The 12,780-nt window shown below is 40.0% G+C and overlaps 2 protein-coding genes across 4 annotated transcripts; one reads left to right on the forward strand and one right to left on the reverse strand.

The window, feature by feature from the left end:
* Positions 1-1,583: 1,583 nt before the first annotated feature.
* Positions 1,584-7,094, reverse strand: tmx1 (thioredoxin-related transmembrane protein 1). Its single transcript, XM_086094416.1, has 8 exons — positions 6,874-7,094; positions 5,803-5,918; positions 5,673-5,718; positions 5,289-5,417; positions 5,140-5,185; positions 4,280-4,381; positions 4,132-4,195; positions 1,584-3,166 (listed from the first exon to the last, which is right to left on the reverse strand). The coding sequence occupies exons 1-8, from the start codon at positions 7,038-7,040 to the stop codon at positions 2,916-2,918; spliced, it is 921 nt and encodes a 306-aa protein (XP_085950542.1). The 5' UTR covers positions 7,041-7,094; the 3' UTR covers positions 1,584-2,915.
* LOC147162486 (galectin-6-like) lies at positions 6,774-11,936 on the forward strand. 3 transcript variants are annotated; one of them, XM_086094419.1, is made up of 7 exons: positions 6,774-7,088; positions 9,581-9,808; positions 9,968-10,060; positions 10,142-10,246; positions 10,887-10,972; positions 11,043-11,214; positions 11,418-11,936. In XM_086094419.1, exons 1-7 carry the CDS (start codon positions 7,086-7,088, stop codon positions 11,562-11,564), a joined length of 834 nt encoding a protein of 277 aa, XP_085950545.1. In that variant the 5' UTR covers positions 6,774-7,085; the 3' UTR covers positions 11,565-11,936. The 3 variants fall into 3 exon arrangements, with proteins under 3 accessions (XP_085950545.1, XP_085950543.1, XP_085950544.1); XM_086094417.1 differs by lacking the exon at positions 6,774-7,088 and adding an exon at positions 8,758-8,853; XM_086094418.1 differs by lacking the exon at positions 6,774-7,088 and adding an exon at positions 8,758-8,853 and having other exon boundaries at positions 9,971-10,060.
* Positions 11,937-12,780: the final 844 nt, after the last annotated feature.

Here is a 12,780-nt window from a genome sequence, read left to right on the forward strand (position 1 = left end):
ACCCACACGTCTCAAACCGCAACCGGAAAGAAAGCTGATGTGTGAAACCAGGAAGTCATTAAATGTGAAGTCGAGCAGATTTCATGTAACTGTAACTTGATTACTCATGAATGAAATTACTGATTACCAAATACATATTTCAATGCAAGTAAATGAAACAGGCAGCGGCAGCCAATGTACTTTTTGTGTGTGTACGTAATTAAAACAACACAAAATATGCAGGGTCGGGGGGGGGAAATCCATTCAATTATGCAGGTGTGCCTAATGAAGTGTCTGGTTGGTCATAATCAGTACATGGTCCAAATTTGACTGTAGTCAATTTTAAATGTCCGATAACGATAAAAAACTCCTGTTGCACTGACATGGAATAAAAGTGCTCTTACACTGCCATCTACTGGTAAGAAATATATTATAAACACTCATAATAATGCATTGTTCTAACGTAATATAAGCATAATTTAATTTCATACTCTTAACTTATAGAGATGTAAATGTACATTTTTTTGTGTTCATTTAATTTTTGGAGCAATACATGTACTTGTGTTATGATCAATGAAATATTTTATCACCCTTGGGTATGTATAAAAGTCGGTTAATTTTTTGGGAACAAAACTGCATTCCATCCCTAGCAAGTAAGTACAGTACAAATTGTGAGTGGTAAATGTGAATATAAATTTCGTGCTATATGTTTATTGAAAGTGTCACCATTAAAATGTCGTCTGTTGTGTTGGCTCTGTGATAAAGCTGTCTGCAAGCTTTTTACAACGGAGACCACAGCATTGAAACAAATCTTTAATCTAATAACAAAGAGGACAATTTGTCCGGAGTCAGTGATTCTAAAACAACAGAAGTAGACCACAACTTTCAAATTGGTGTAAGCGTTATGATAACCACAGAACAGGAATTGTTTTTTGCTATGACACAGGAAAGAGCTCAGCTGCTCGCTACATGTTAAACATGAAATATCAGTGACACACAATGAATTCATGTTGATGCTAAATGCTAACATTGCTAGAATGATTGGGTTAATGGCCAGAGAAGGGGGTGAGTTATTTTAGTTTTGACTTCTTTTGGTACCCATATTTACACCCAAAAATTATGCCATGCTAATATAGCTGACAGAGTAACTTCTTATACGCAGGGGAAAAGCACTTGTCAGGGTCTTCAAGGGTCTGGAGGAGTTTTGCTTTAGTTGTATTTCCTGAGTAGTTTAGCTGTGTTTCTAATGCTCATGATGTTATAATGCTAAATAATGTAGTAACGTAAAAACCGACCAGAGATTCCTCTCTGCCTGGGTGTCTTCTTTACACTCAATTTGCTCAAATTATTTTGACATTTGTTAATTAATGCAACGTCAATGCTAATGATGCTATATGCTAATATAGCCAAAAACATAATGGTTAAAAATCCAGAGATGGTTCTCTTTAGGCCTATTATTTAAAGGCCAGTGGTTTTACTTTGTTTTATAGAACAGCACGCAATGTATTTTTTTACACTTGTGAATGAAAATAATGCTATTGCTAATGATGCTCAATGATAATGTCGACGAAAGCATAACGGATAACGACCAGAGGCAAAGAGGGTACAGTATTTTTTGCTTTATTTTACTTTAAGAATAGGCTACCGCTAACATTGATATCAATGCTAACTTGGCTTTACAGTTTCTATGGGGAAAATAGACATGTGCATGTTTTGTGTTGCACTGTAGAAAATTTTGAAATGTTTACAGTAGAGTGGATTGTAAATCTGGAGTGACATTGGCTCTGATCCTAATGCTACATTGTGTGTGTAAACAGAGTGCAGCTCAGCACATTAGCGCCACTTCTCTCGCGCACTAATGCAGTGATTCCCAACTACTGTGCTGCAACATAGTAGTGTCATCAGGTGCACTGTGGCAAATTCTAATTTCACTGAAATGGCCCGAAGATTTACTACAAACCATGTTTCATTGTTCACCTATCTATTCAATAATTACAACGACAGAACAATTAAATGTTCGTCCAATTGATTTCATAAGGGACTATTAACCTGTGTACACACCTGTTGCTAGCAAATTTCTTAATTGCAACATCATCATTATTTCAGTATTACATCTTTGTGGTGACATTTTTGTCTGGTGTCCCGCGAGTTTTCCATTATAAAATAAGTGCCCTTGGGTAGGGATGCAAAGGTGCGGAAAATCTTGTAAATTTCCATGGGAATTTAATATGGGAAGTTTTGGAAATATTCCAAATGGAAAACATTCCATGGGAATTACGTGAACTAATTGGGAATTGAGGATAATTTAATGATGACGATAAAGTTTTGTTTCATCGTGTTTTTCAGCTGACACAACCAAGGTGGTTTGAAAGTGGAGACAATAATGTGATTTTTCACAATTCTGAAGCCTTCAAATTCGGCTGTTTTTTTTAAAAATTGTTTTAACTCTTCTCTGTGGTGTCAAATTTACAATACATTTGAGTAAGATTCAGAGACTATATTCAATTTTGAAAATTCCTTGTTTATTCCCAAATAGTTCTATAAATTCCTGATACTTTCCATGGAAAGCTTCCAACTTAAAACATTTCCCGGAATTTCGCATTCCTAACTTTGGTTAGGTTGGGAAACACTGCACTCATGGGCCATCAAACACTGTTACAGGGACATATGACATCTATATACATAAAATGAAAACTTTATTTAAAAAGAAAAAAAAGAAAGGATGCATAGCTTAAAAAGAACACCGCAAACTTCCAACAGCTCCACAAACCTCCCAACGCTCAAGTTTTGTTCCCGGGTGGAGCCGCCATGGCGCCCAAAGAGGAAGAGGAGGAGGGGGGGGGGGGGAAGGAGGAAGAGGCGCGTTGTAAACGTTGTTAGAAGCGTGAGGTTCCTCCCACTCCACAAGAGATGACATGACACTCTGCCCCGCCCCTCTAGGTGTCCTCCTCCTCTTCATCCTCATCTTCCTCGGTACGTCTGGCCACTGCTCTCTTCCTCGCGGCCTGTCCTTTGGGTTCGGGCCGGCCCTCGGGGGAGGCCCTACGGGGCCGCCGCGTCCTCCACGTCTCGTCGTCTTCCTCCTCCTCTTCCTCCTCTTCGTCGTCATCCTCCTCGCCATCGGCCTCATGCTCCTCCTCCTCCTGCTGCTGTTGGAGGAGCCAGGCCTGGTCCGCCGTTTGTTTCTCTGCGCGTTAGCAACAGTAATGAAGCTTTGCATTCACGCTGCGCTTTAAAGACCGACCGAGTCGCGATACTTCTCGCTACTTGACAGCTACGGGAAAAAACGTTTGTTACCTTAGCCGGCGGCCAGAGTCAAGGTCGGTGCCGTTTTGAAACAAGTAGGGTTTAAATTGGGATACGGTTTTACATATATGACAAAGTTACAATGGAAATAAAAAAAAGATTAAAATGCTGTTTTTTTTGTGATAAAAAAAGAGGAGACAAGAAGAAATATATAAACCAACTGAGATCTCAGTAGTCTAAACATGACATTCTGATTAATATTACATTTATGGAATATGAGTTATGTATTTTTCTTTATCTCAGGGGCGGCCATTTTGCCACTTGCTGTCGACTGAAGATGACATCACAGTTGCTCAGCACTCAGGCAACGACCAATCACAACTCTTTGTTTTCTGAAGCCCTGCTGTGACACCTGAGCAACTGACATCATTTTCACTTGACAGCAAGTAGCAAAATATCTGATATTGATAAAAACTGCTGGATTTTACTACTTAACTCATATTCCACTAATGCAATATTAACAGAATATTGTACTGGCTGCATAGAACACGTTATTGTCAAGGGATTTTTTGGGGGGTAGACTACCCCTTCAAAGGGGATGTATAAAGGACAAGTGTTTACTACTTCCTCAGTTATTTGAATGTAAAGTTCTAAGATGCAAAATGTAATTTACATCTCGCATTTCAGTCTATTGTTTTGATAACATGGCATGTGCTTAAATGTAATAAAGTAACGTGTTGATTTTTAAAACATTTTTAGCACCACTTTGCAATCAGGGCAACCTCATAATGAGTTTACAAATATCTGGTCTTTACAAAAGAAATTCAACTAGTTAATAAAATATTTATCAAGCTTTCATGAGAGTATATTCTGCTCTATAATGAGGATGAAAAGATGAAAGCTTACTCTGATAGTAGTCCGGCGAGAATCGGCGCGACGGGAAGACGAAGTCCGCGATGAACACCAGCAGCTGAAAAACAAACAATACCAAATATTGTGTATGCTACTTTACAAAAGAAACAATTGAGAGAGAAAAAATCCCGTTTTTGCTTACCAGTCCCAGAGCGAGGCCAGAGAAGAGCGTGGCCAGCCCGAAGATGACATACGAGCCCCACACGGGAATGCCCAGTTGCTCTGTCATGTAGTTATGGCAACGCTGGAAGAAAATCAATAGTACCATGTTAGCATATGCTTTCATGTATGAGCAGTATGAAATTTGCTATGCCTGTCAATCATGAGTAGACCCACAAAAAAAATCTCAAGAAGCCACTCTCAAAAAGATACAGGAAGCAAACATTTTGACACAGTAATGTCATCCTGTCGATTTTTTCCCCCCAGCCGCCAAAGTCAGTTTCACTTGGCAACATAAGCTTTAGTAGATATGTTTATAGTGAGAAGACCCACAAAAAAACTCAAGAAGCCATGTCCGGAATAACAAGAGGAAGTCCACCATTTTGGTTTCAAGTGGCCTGTTTGGACCATTTTGCCCATTTTCACAGCTCCTTCAAGGACAACTTCTCTAGATTTTTTGGAACGACTGCTATAAAATTTGAACCAATTTTATGAGATAGATGGGCGAGGATAAATTACAAAGGATTCGAGTTTTGGGCTCTGTCTGTGTATGGAACATGGCGGTGAAGCTTGATGAATAATTGTATAAAAGGAACGCTAATGACTCGGCTCTACCAGGCGAGATCTTAAGCATATTTATTGAAACTTCTGCCCCGCAAGGCAATTTCACTTGGCATCATGACATTTGGTATGCAAGGCTACCATGGGAAGACCCACAAAAGTCTCAAGAACATCCGGCCTCTAATAATCATCTAGTTTTAAGATTCTACTTTCTTCCTCTATTGTCCTATTGTGTTCTCAAAATCACTTGTCAAGAGCTTAACACGCATGTACAATACTTGCCCGGATGAACATGGAGAGCTTGAAGAGAGCAGACATGGAGTTCATTCTGCAAAAGATGACACAAACAAGAAGACATCATGTTAAAGGAGGAGACGTTATTTTTAAAACAGCAAAATTATAGAGGAAAGACAGTCAATGTTGCAACTCACAGAAAAGACGAGGGCGCGAACCAGGAGGAGACCGGCTCCACTGCACTCCACTTCTTCTCGTCCACGAAACTGAGGAACTCGTCCTTGGTGCGCGCGCCCTGGTACTTTCGGAAAACGCCGTCTTTGCAACTGTAATGCACATTTACATACGCTCCAATAAGCATTTGTTTGCTCGTTGACTTTTTTTTATTCATAGTTCAGTATGGTAGTACTAGTAACCCAATAAAACATGAAATGTTATGGAAAATGTACTTTTTAATGTAAAACTACACCACTATGAAAACACCTTGGAACGGTTTTAAATTGTGAGAAAAAAAACTGCATAACAAGACTCCTTGAAGCATAAAGACACAGATTGTAGTCAAACACCACAAGAGAACTTACTGGTAAATAGTCGGAAGCGACGTAATGATGAATCTCCCACTAAGCCCTTTCAAATGAGGAGGACAGAAAGATAAGACTCATGAAAACGCGAAAATGAAACCACCAAGTACTTTTTGAGAGTGCTCCCTACCTGGTTGCTCGGTCACATCCACCTTGGCAATGTTGACCCCCATGTCCTCGCCCCAGTCAGCGAACTCCTTCCACACCGATTGGAGCTGCTGGCAGGCCGGACACCAGGGCGCATAGCTGCGGGGGCGCGAAAAATAGTTTAAGTGTCGATAGCTAAACCTCAGGAAAGAGAGGCAGACATGCTAACCATTACTCCACGAGTAAAAATAGACTGCTACGTTGTGTATATTATTAGCCGTAAAGGTAGCACGGCTAACATTGCTTAACAAGACAACTTACAAGAACAATTGTGCCTTCAAATGAATTTCCCCCCTCAAATTTCTATCCCCAATTATGGTCATAACATGGACATGTACCAACAACTTTTGTGTCTGGGGTAGAAAGTTTGTGTGTGTCGCGAGGGAAAAAGGTGACCCAGGCCATGGAGTGAATGATGAGCACCATGCAAAAATAATTGCTCACGGCACATTAGTCACTGTGCTCCTTGACGTTTCTTTCCGTGAAAAGCTTTTTTCCTGCACTTTTTGGTCAGAAAGCAATGTTTTTGGTTAATGAATTACTAAACAACAGAAAAAGGTGCAAATAAACTTTTTTTTTTGTTGCTTAGAGAAGATCATTTATTCTTAAATTCGGTGCATGCATTATCACAGAATACTTGGGTCTTCAATTGCTCTAAAACGGGTAGCAAAATGGGGAACTGTGCTTTTTAAAAGCGTGACAGCTAATGACTGAACATTTAATAACAACAGTTTCATCTACTGTTAATGACATGCAGACAAATACTTCCAAAGCGTGTAAAACCAGCGTAGGGATTCGAAACCCGAACCTCAAAACTGAGGTACAGTATACTGCTAGCTTGTGCATGTGATTAGCCGGCTAGTTGGCGAAGTTAACGTAACCTAACAAGACAACTACCAAACACTGTACCGTGACGTTACGTTACGTTAGGAGTGACAAGTGAAGTAGCTTAAATGAACAATTACGCCCGCAAATGACAAAAAGCTAGACTGGGGAAATGCCCTCCGATGTCCGCTCCATGTGGCTAGCTGACTGACTTAGCTAAGCTACTGACAATTCAATCATCCACTCTCCGGTCAGGATGTCCTCCCAGTTGCCGTCGGTGACTTCCCGGAGGCTCTCCTGCTTGGCCACGGTAACCGACAAGGACGCAAGGCACACCGTTAGCAGGAGATAGCATATCGGCGAGGGGTGTTTTGGACGAGGACTCGAAGGAAACATGGTGGCGCTCTTGCCCGCTAAGCTAGCCAGGAATTGACAACCGTAATGGTGCGTTTGCGGACAAATCCGCCCAATTCGTTTGATCATGTTTGGATCAGATTGGGTTCATTAACTTGAAAATGACACGTTGAAAACCTTGAAGTAGAAAACCTTGGACGTTTACAAGCTTTAATTCGCCATTATTGGTGGTCGTGTCTCGTTCGTCATATCGGAGTCGTTTACTGTCAGTTCAAAAGCGCCAGGTCGACACACTACGATCGATAAAAGACGCTGATCAGAGAGCGATAAGATCAAAGGTGCACATAATAAACCAAACCAAAGGGTTTTGTTACACTCCGAATGACAATCAATCAGCGTTATCACACAACTATTTTCATTTGGAGCGCGCGAACTTTTCACTCGTTTTTCCTGAATGACATGAACGCACCATTGCTCTACAGCGCACTTACAGTTTAGTACCTCATTAAAACTGCAGTTGTAATTTGATTTTAAATGCATTATTATGCATACACTCAAATGTTAAAATGTGTCTAAGCTTAGTGGTCTAAGTGCAAACAAACATCAGTCAAATCTATCAATATTTCATGAAAGATGTTAAATAATATTTACTGACACTAACATGCAGACGATATGTAGATGATTTTTTTTTTTTGCACCAAGCTTGGTTTCATGGGCGCCACAATCTTAGAAATGGGAGCTTGACACTGTTACACTGATGACCAGAATTAAGCTTTACTCCATTATTTTATTAATATTATTTGTTTGATTTAAAAGTGACAAAATTGAATTATCCCGCTGATTGCAGAAGGTCAGTGTTTCCTTGTTCAAAAATTGTGAGGAAAAACACTGCCTGCTCACCTAATCAGTAACTCATGTAGAAGAATATTAATTATGCTTGATGCACATTAAATACGTTTATTGTAAAATTGAGCAACCTTATACAGACTTTTTTTTTTGTAAAGTTGTAGTCACCTTGTAGCTCTTAAGTTACTCTTGACTTTTAAATTATCTTCTGCAACATCGTCACGTGAACTCTTGTTTATGTATTCAGGTCCATCTGTGCCCTTCCTTCGAGGTGACCCCCCCCCACCCCCACCCCCCAAAAAATGCATTTTAATGGATCATTGTTTAAACTGCACCCTCGAGGTATAGCGCTGAGCACAGGGAGCCATAGCCACTCTGCTCACAAGACTAATGACATTCAAGTGGGAATAATAATCATGTGTGCAATGTCAAGAATTAACTAGGCGCACCTTTGAGTTATTACATTTAAAGCACATATAGTGTGAAATATTGCCACGTGAGTGTGTTGCTTTTCTGTCTGCACTTTCATAATTATTTGTGGTAAGTATAGTTGTGGTAAATTGTTGGGTAGGGGGAATTTCAACCTTACACAAAAAAAAAGTTGTTTATTACAATGTGTGTCGTGTGCTGGACGTGACGTCATCATGGCACTCTGGCTGTTCGTCTCAGCTACACTTCGTGATGTTTAATTGTCCATTGCACCTTAATTTGCCGTCAGCCAACGCACTGCCTCGTTGCCGCGGAAGCGGTCGTTCAATCAGTCAATCAATAAACCAATCAAAGCTCTGCACCACCTTTCATATTTTAACATGTCACACTTCGTACTTTGCGCACTTCGAAAGCAACGTGAAGTGCGTCACAAAACAAACGATAAACGACGCAAACTCGCCACCGGTCGAACGCTTGAGCGAAAGGGCGAAAGGTACGTGGAAGTCGAGCTTCAGAATCACACACACCCGATTGCTTACTGTTGACTTGGAAAATGCCAAGTAATTCTCAGAAATATCTGGTAAGCTATCAAACTGTTGTGTAATCCATCTGCAAAAAATGACGTAATTTTTGCATTCATGCATGTGAGAGTTTTTGCTATTAACTCGGCCAATATTTGTTTGTGAGTTACGTATGTTGATTCTGACATATATGAGACTTGAATTTGTCTTGTAAAAGCGTATATATATATAGTATATAGCATCTATAAAAACGAATACTGTCTATTGATGCTACAGTAACGGAGGAATGAGTTTTGTTTTAAAAGCCCTAAAGGGGAAGTAAAAAAAATTCAGATTGTGTTTCTGGTATATAAATTAGAAAAATACACCTGCTTTTATCCATCGCGGGGGCAGCCATTTTGTCACTTGCTGTTGACTTAAAATAAGCACTTTGACGTCAATTTCAGTCAAACAGCATGTGGCAAAATGGCCGCCCCGTAAACTAGAAAATAAAAGCTGCGGATTTTGTTGCATAATCATATTCCATAAACACAATATTAACCAGAATACCGTGTTTAGATTAGTGTGGGTGCATAAAACATATTGGTGGGGAAAAAAGTTGTGATTTAACAATTACAGTACAGTATAATTGTATTCATTGAGAACATCCTTTCTTACTGTACCATTAGAGGGAGCCCACGCACCACACTTTGAAAATCGCTATCCAAGCATGACACTGAGTTAAATTTGATTCCACATGAAAACAAAAATCCTTGAAACGTAAACCACTTACTTTTCTCTTCTCAGGACAGAGATGATTATTTTATTCCTAAGCCGGAGGGGGGACTGCAGACTCGGCATGTGGCTGTCCTAATAGGTTTCCTTGTGACTATCCTTCTCGTCATCTCTATCCTGGTGCCTCTGGTGATTGTAAACAGAAATAAAAACAGCCAGCTGGCTCTAGATGGCGTATCCTCACAAGATTTCTTGGAGTGGGGCACCAGCGAAGTGTTTGTGCCAGTTGAGAAAGGAAAGGTAAGCGCCACCGTGCTACCAGCATTGGTGGGAAGAAACCCAAGTGCCAACTAACCCAGAAAAGCCAATTACGTTGTCCCCATTCAACATTCAACGATGACACTTAGCGCTAGCTGATGCTAACATAATGAAGTCAAACTCTGTTGGTTTCCGGTGAAGAAGCCAAGGAACATCTCTGTTGTGTTGAACTTCAAAGAACAACTGGTGATGGGGATCGTCAAGAAGATGGCCGCTTGTGGAAAGCTCGAGGCTGTGAGTGGTCACTGACCGAAAATGGCATGACGCCATGACGATGCTAACTTGTCTTTTTGCCTTTCAATGAAAAAACAAAAGGTCCCTGTCGACAAGGCCGATGAGTCGAATTCAATTGGTCTCATTCCCATCATAACAACTGCTCCCATCATATGCTGGCGCACACTCGATATGAAACCTCAAGGGGTGAGTTTAGCATTTCATCTAGTGGCAGAAAAATGCAACACAAATCAATATTTAATTTGAGCTAAATTTTGAGTTTTTATTAAATTACTGTATCAAAGCCAAAAAAGGTTTATGTAAAGAGTATGATTTTTTTTTATTGCACTTTTAAAACAGATGTAAAATTTGCGATTAATCGTGAGTTAACTACTGAAGTCATGCAATTAACTAATTTCCTCCCAATAACGTATAAATACGGTCTATTTTAAATATTAACATGGTCCCAAAAACACATTTATACGTTTTTTATGCTAGAGCATACAGAAGGCTTTGATGCAGCCTCTGAACTGAAGAGAATGCAGTGGTAATTATTACAAAAACAACCGCAGCTAGCATCAGATTATAAGATATCAACCAGGGCCATGTTGCAAAAAGGCTTTTTTTCCCCAGTGTTTTAAACAGATTTGTGAAGAAAAATGAAACTTAGCTATATTCTAATGCTATTTGCTGCAAAACAGAAACCGATAGAAATCTACTTTTTTTCCTTAATGAAAGAAGAGACTCATATGCAAAATATGTCAAAATCAGTAAAACAGCCGCTTCAGTGAAAATTGCTCAGTCATCATGGGACAAACGGTCAACAAATGACATTCTCTTGTTGCAGACTGCTTTCATCGGGGAGCTGGTTGGAGGTCTGAGCGTGGGCCGCAACATCTCCGTCAGAGGACGAGTCAATGAGAGCCCAACTAGGTACGAGGCCACATGTTCCACAAATGGAGGCTGTTAACCCTGATAACATGTTTGCGCTTTTGTCTTGCAGTTTTCACATCGACTTGTTGGGCAGCGACGGCGACATCCCACTGCGCCTGAACCCTCAGTTCACCTCTGGAAAAATTTCCAAGATTGTGCGGAAGGCCTACCTGTCTTACGCCTGGGGAATTGAGGAGCACCTGCTGCAAACCTTCTCCTTTCAAGCCGACGTCTACCTTGAGGTTAACATTGCCATTACAACTATCAAATGTTTATTGGTGGCAAGCGCGTAGACTAGTCAGCTGCACAGGTGTGGGGTTCAAAATCCTCAACGTTCCAAAATAATGTTAGCTTTATTTAAGACCAAAACAATTGTCACCTGAAAGTGTTAAGTTTACTTGTTGAAAGATCCCTCAGCCACCATCTTGCGGTCTTTATTGTCCAGGTAATCATCCAAAGTGGCGCTGACGCTTTCAACGTGGTTGTCAACGGCATCCAAATAGCGAGCTTCACTTACCGAGCCGAAATCACGACAATCACGCATGTGAAAGTGGATGGTGACTTCACGCTGATGGACGTCAGGCTGATGTGACTTCATCACAGCAACATCAGAAGCGCCATTCCGGATCATGCATATATCATACATCTAGCCATTTATTAAGGATGACAAGGATTTTACTTTATTCTAATTAGATTATTAAGATTAACTTCATTTTAACATGTCTTTTTTTACAGGATTAATTTAAATACGTTTAACTTTTAACATGGATTGGTTTTTTTTACAGGATTAACTTTTGTAATATGACCTTTTTTTACACCAATGCAAATGATCATGGTTGCCACATACTGTGTGACATAATTATGTAAAATAAGTTGTATACATTGAACACAAAAGATTGATACTCAATTTTTTTATGTACTTTTCTTTCTCCATTATAGTTTAATAAACAGCATTACAAAAGTATGTGGTCTTTTACACTTAATTTCAGTAGGAGTAGGCAAGAAATGGCCCCAAGTCATTGTTGGATGTTCAGGTATATCTGCAGAAATGTGAGGGGTATATACTAATTACATACTAAATCTAGAAAGTGCGCATAACTGCAGCCTCACTCCAGACTGAAGGGAAGATTGATACATTGGTGGAGCATGCATAATTGTTTTTATTTTTTACATTAGCATTTTAAGATCCACAATCCACCTAACATTCAATTCTGGGCACTAATAGAAGTTTCCTACTGTTCGATCGGCAATTGCATATAAATCGTAGACAAAAAATTGATGACTACTCATAATTCCAGATTGATTTCATTTTGTCCCCTGGATTGATAACTGAATGAATGCAGCACTAAAATCACTTAATCGTATCTACCACCAGAGGGTGCCAAACACATTTTCAACCATTTTGTAAGAATTTTGCGATGTGCTAATTAATGCAATTGTACATTGCTTTGCATGTATGTAAATGAAGCAAACAATGATTTTTTTTAATGAGCACATGACATGTGTCAGGATTAATAAGCGTGAACAAATTTTGGCCATAATCATGCAGCGCCTACTTTGTAGGAAGAACGAGAGGAAATGTTTCTTTCCTGTTTTTGAATGTCCATCGTAACGTGGATTTGGATCTGGCACCACTTTTGACACTGGAAACAGCTGGAACAACAAGTAACCTGCAGGCCGAGCAAACCATTTTTTTTTTCTGAAGAGCACACAGTAAAAGTGTGGGCAGCCTGGATCGCAAGAGAGAGAAACGTGAGCAGGCGTAGGCTTCACACGTGCCGTGTCGCTCTTCATGTCTGTGCAATGCA

Source organism: Leptonotus elevatus, chromosome 14 (assembly GCF_054856555.1).
Source record: "Leptonotus elevatus isolate MCC_2025b chromosome 14, RoL_Lele_1.0, whole genome shotgun sequence".
Classification (NCBI taxonomy): Eukaryota; Metazoa; Chordata; class Actinopteri; order Syngnathiformes; family Syngnathidae; genus Leptonotus; species Leptonotus elevatus.

Coding starts and splice junctions, on each gene's coding strand:
- LOC147162486 (XM_086094417.1), top strand. CDS start 8,827: ATGCCAAGTAATTCTCAGAAATATCTG. Junction 10,061..10,141: donor CTTGTGGAAAGCTCGAGGCT/GTGAGTGGTCAC, acceptor AAAAAACAAAAG/GTCCCTGTCGACAAGGCCGA. Junction 11,215..11,417: donor AAGCCGACGTCTACCTTGAG/GTTAACATTGCC, acceptor TTTATTGTCCAG/GTAATCATCCAAAGTGGCGC.
- tmx1 (XM_086094416.1), bottom strand. CDS start 7,040: ATGTTTCCTTCGAGTCCTCGTCCAAAACACCCCTCGCCGATATGCTAT. Junction 4,382..5,139: donor AGCTCTCCATGTTCATCCGG/GCAAGTATTGTA, acceptor ATTTTCTTCCAG/CGTTGCCATAACTACATGAC. Junction 3,167..4,131: donor CTCGCCGGACTACTATCAGA/GTAAGCTTTCAT, acceptor GCTAACGCGCAG/AGAAACAAACGGCGGACCAG.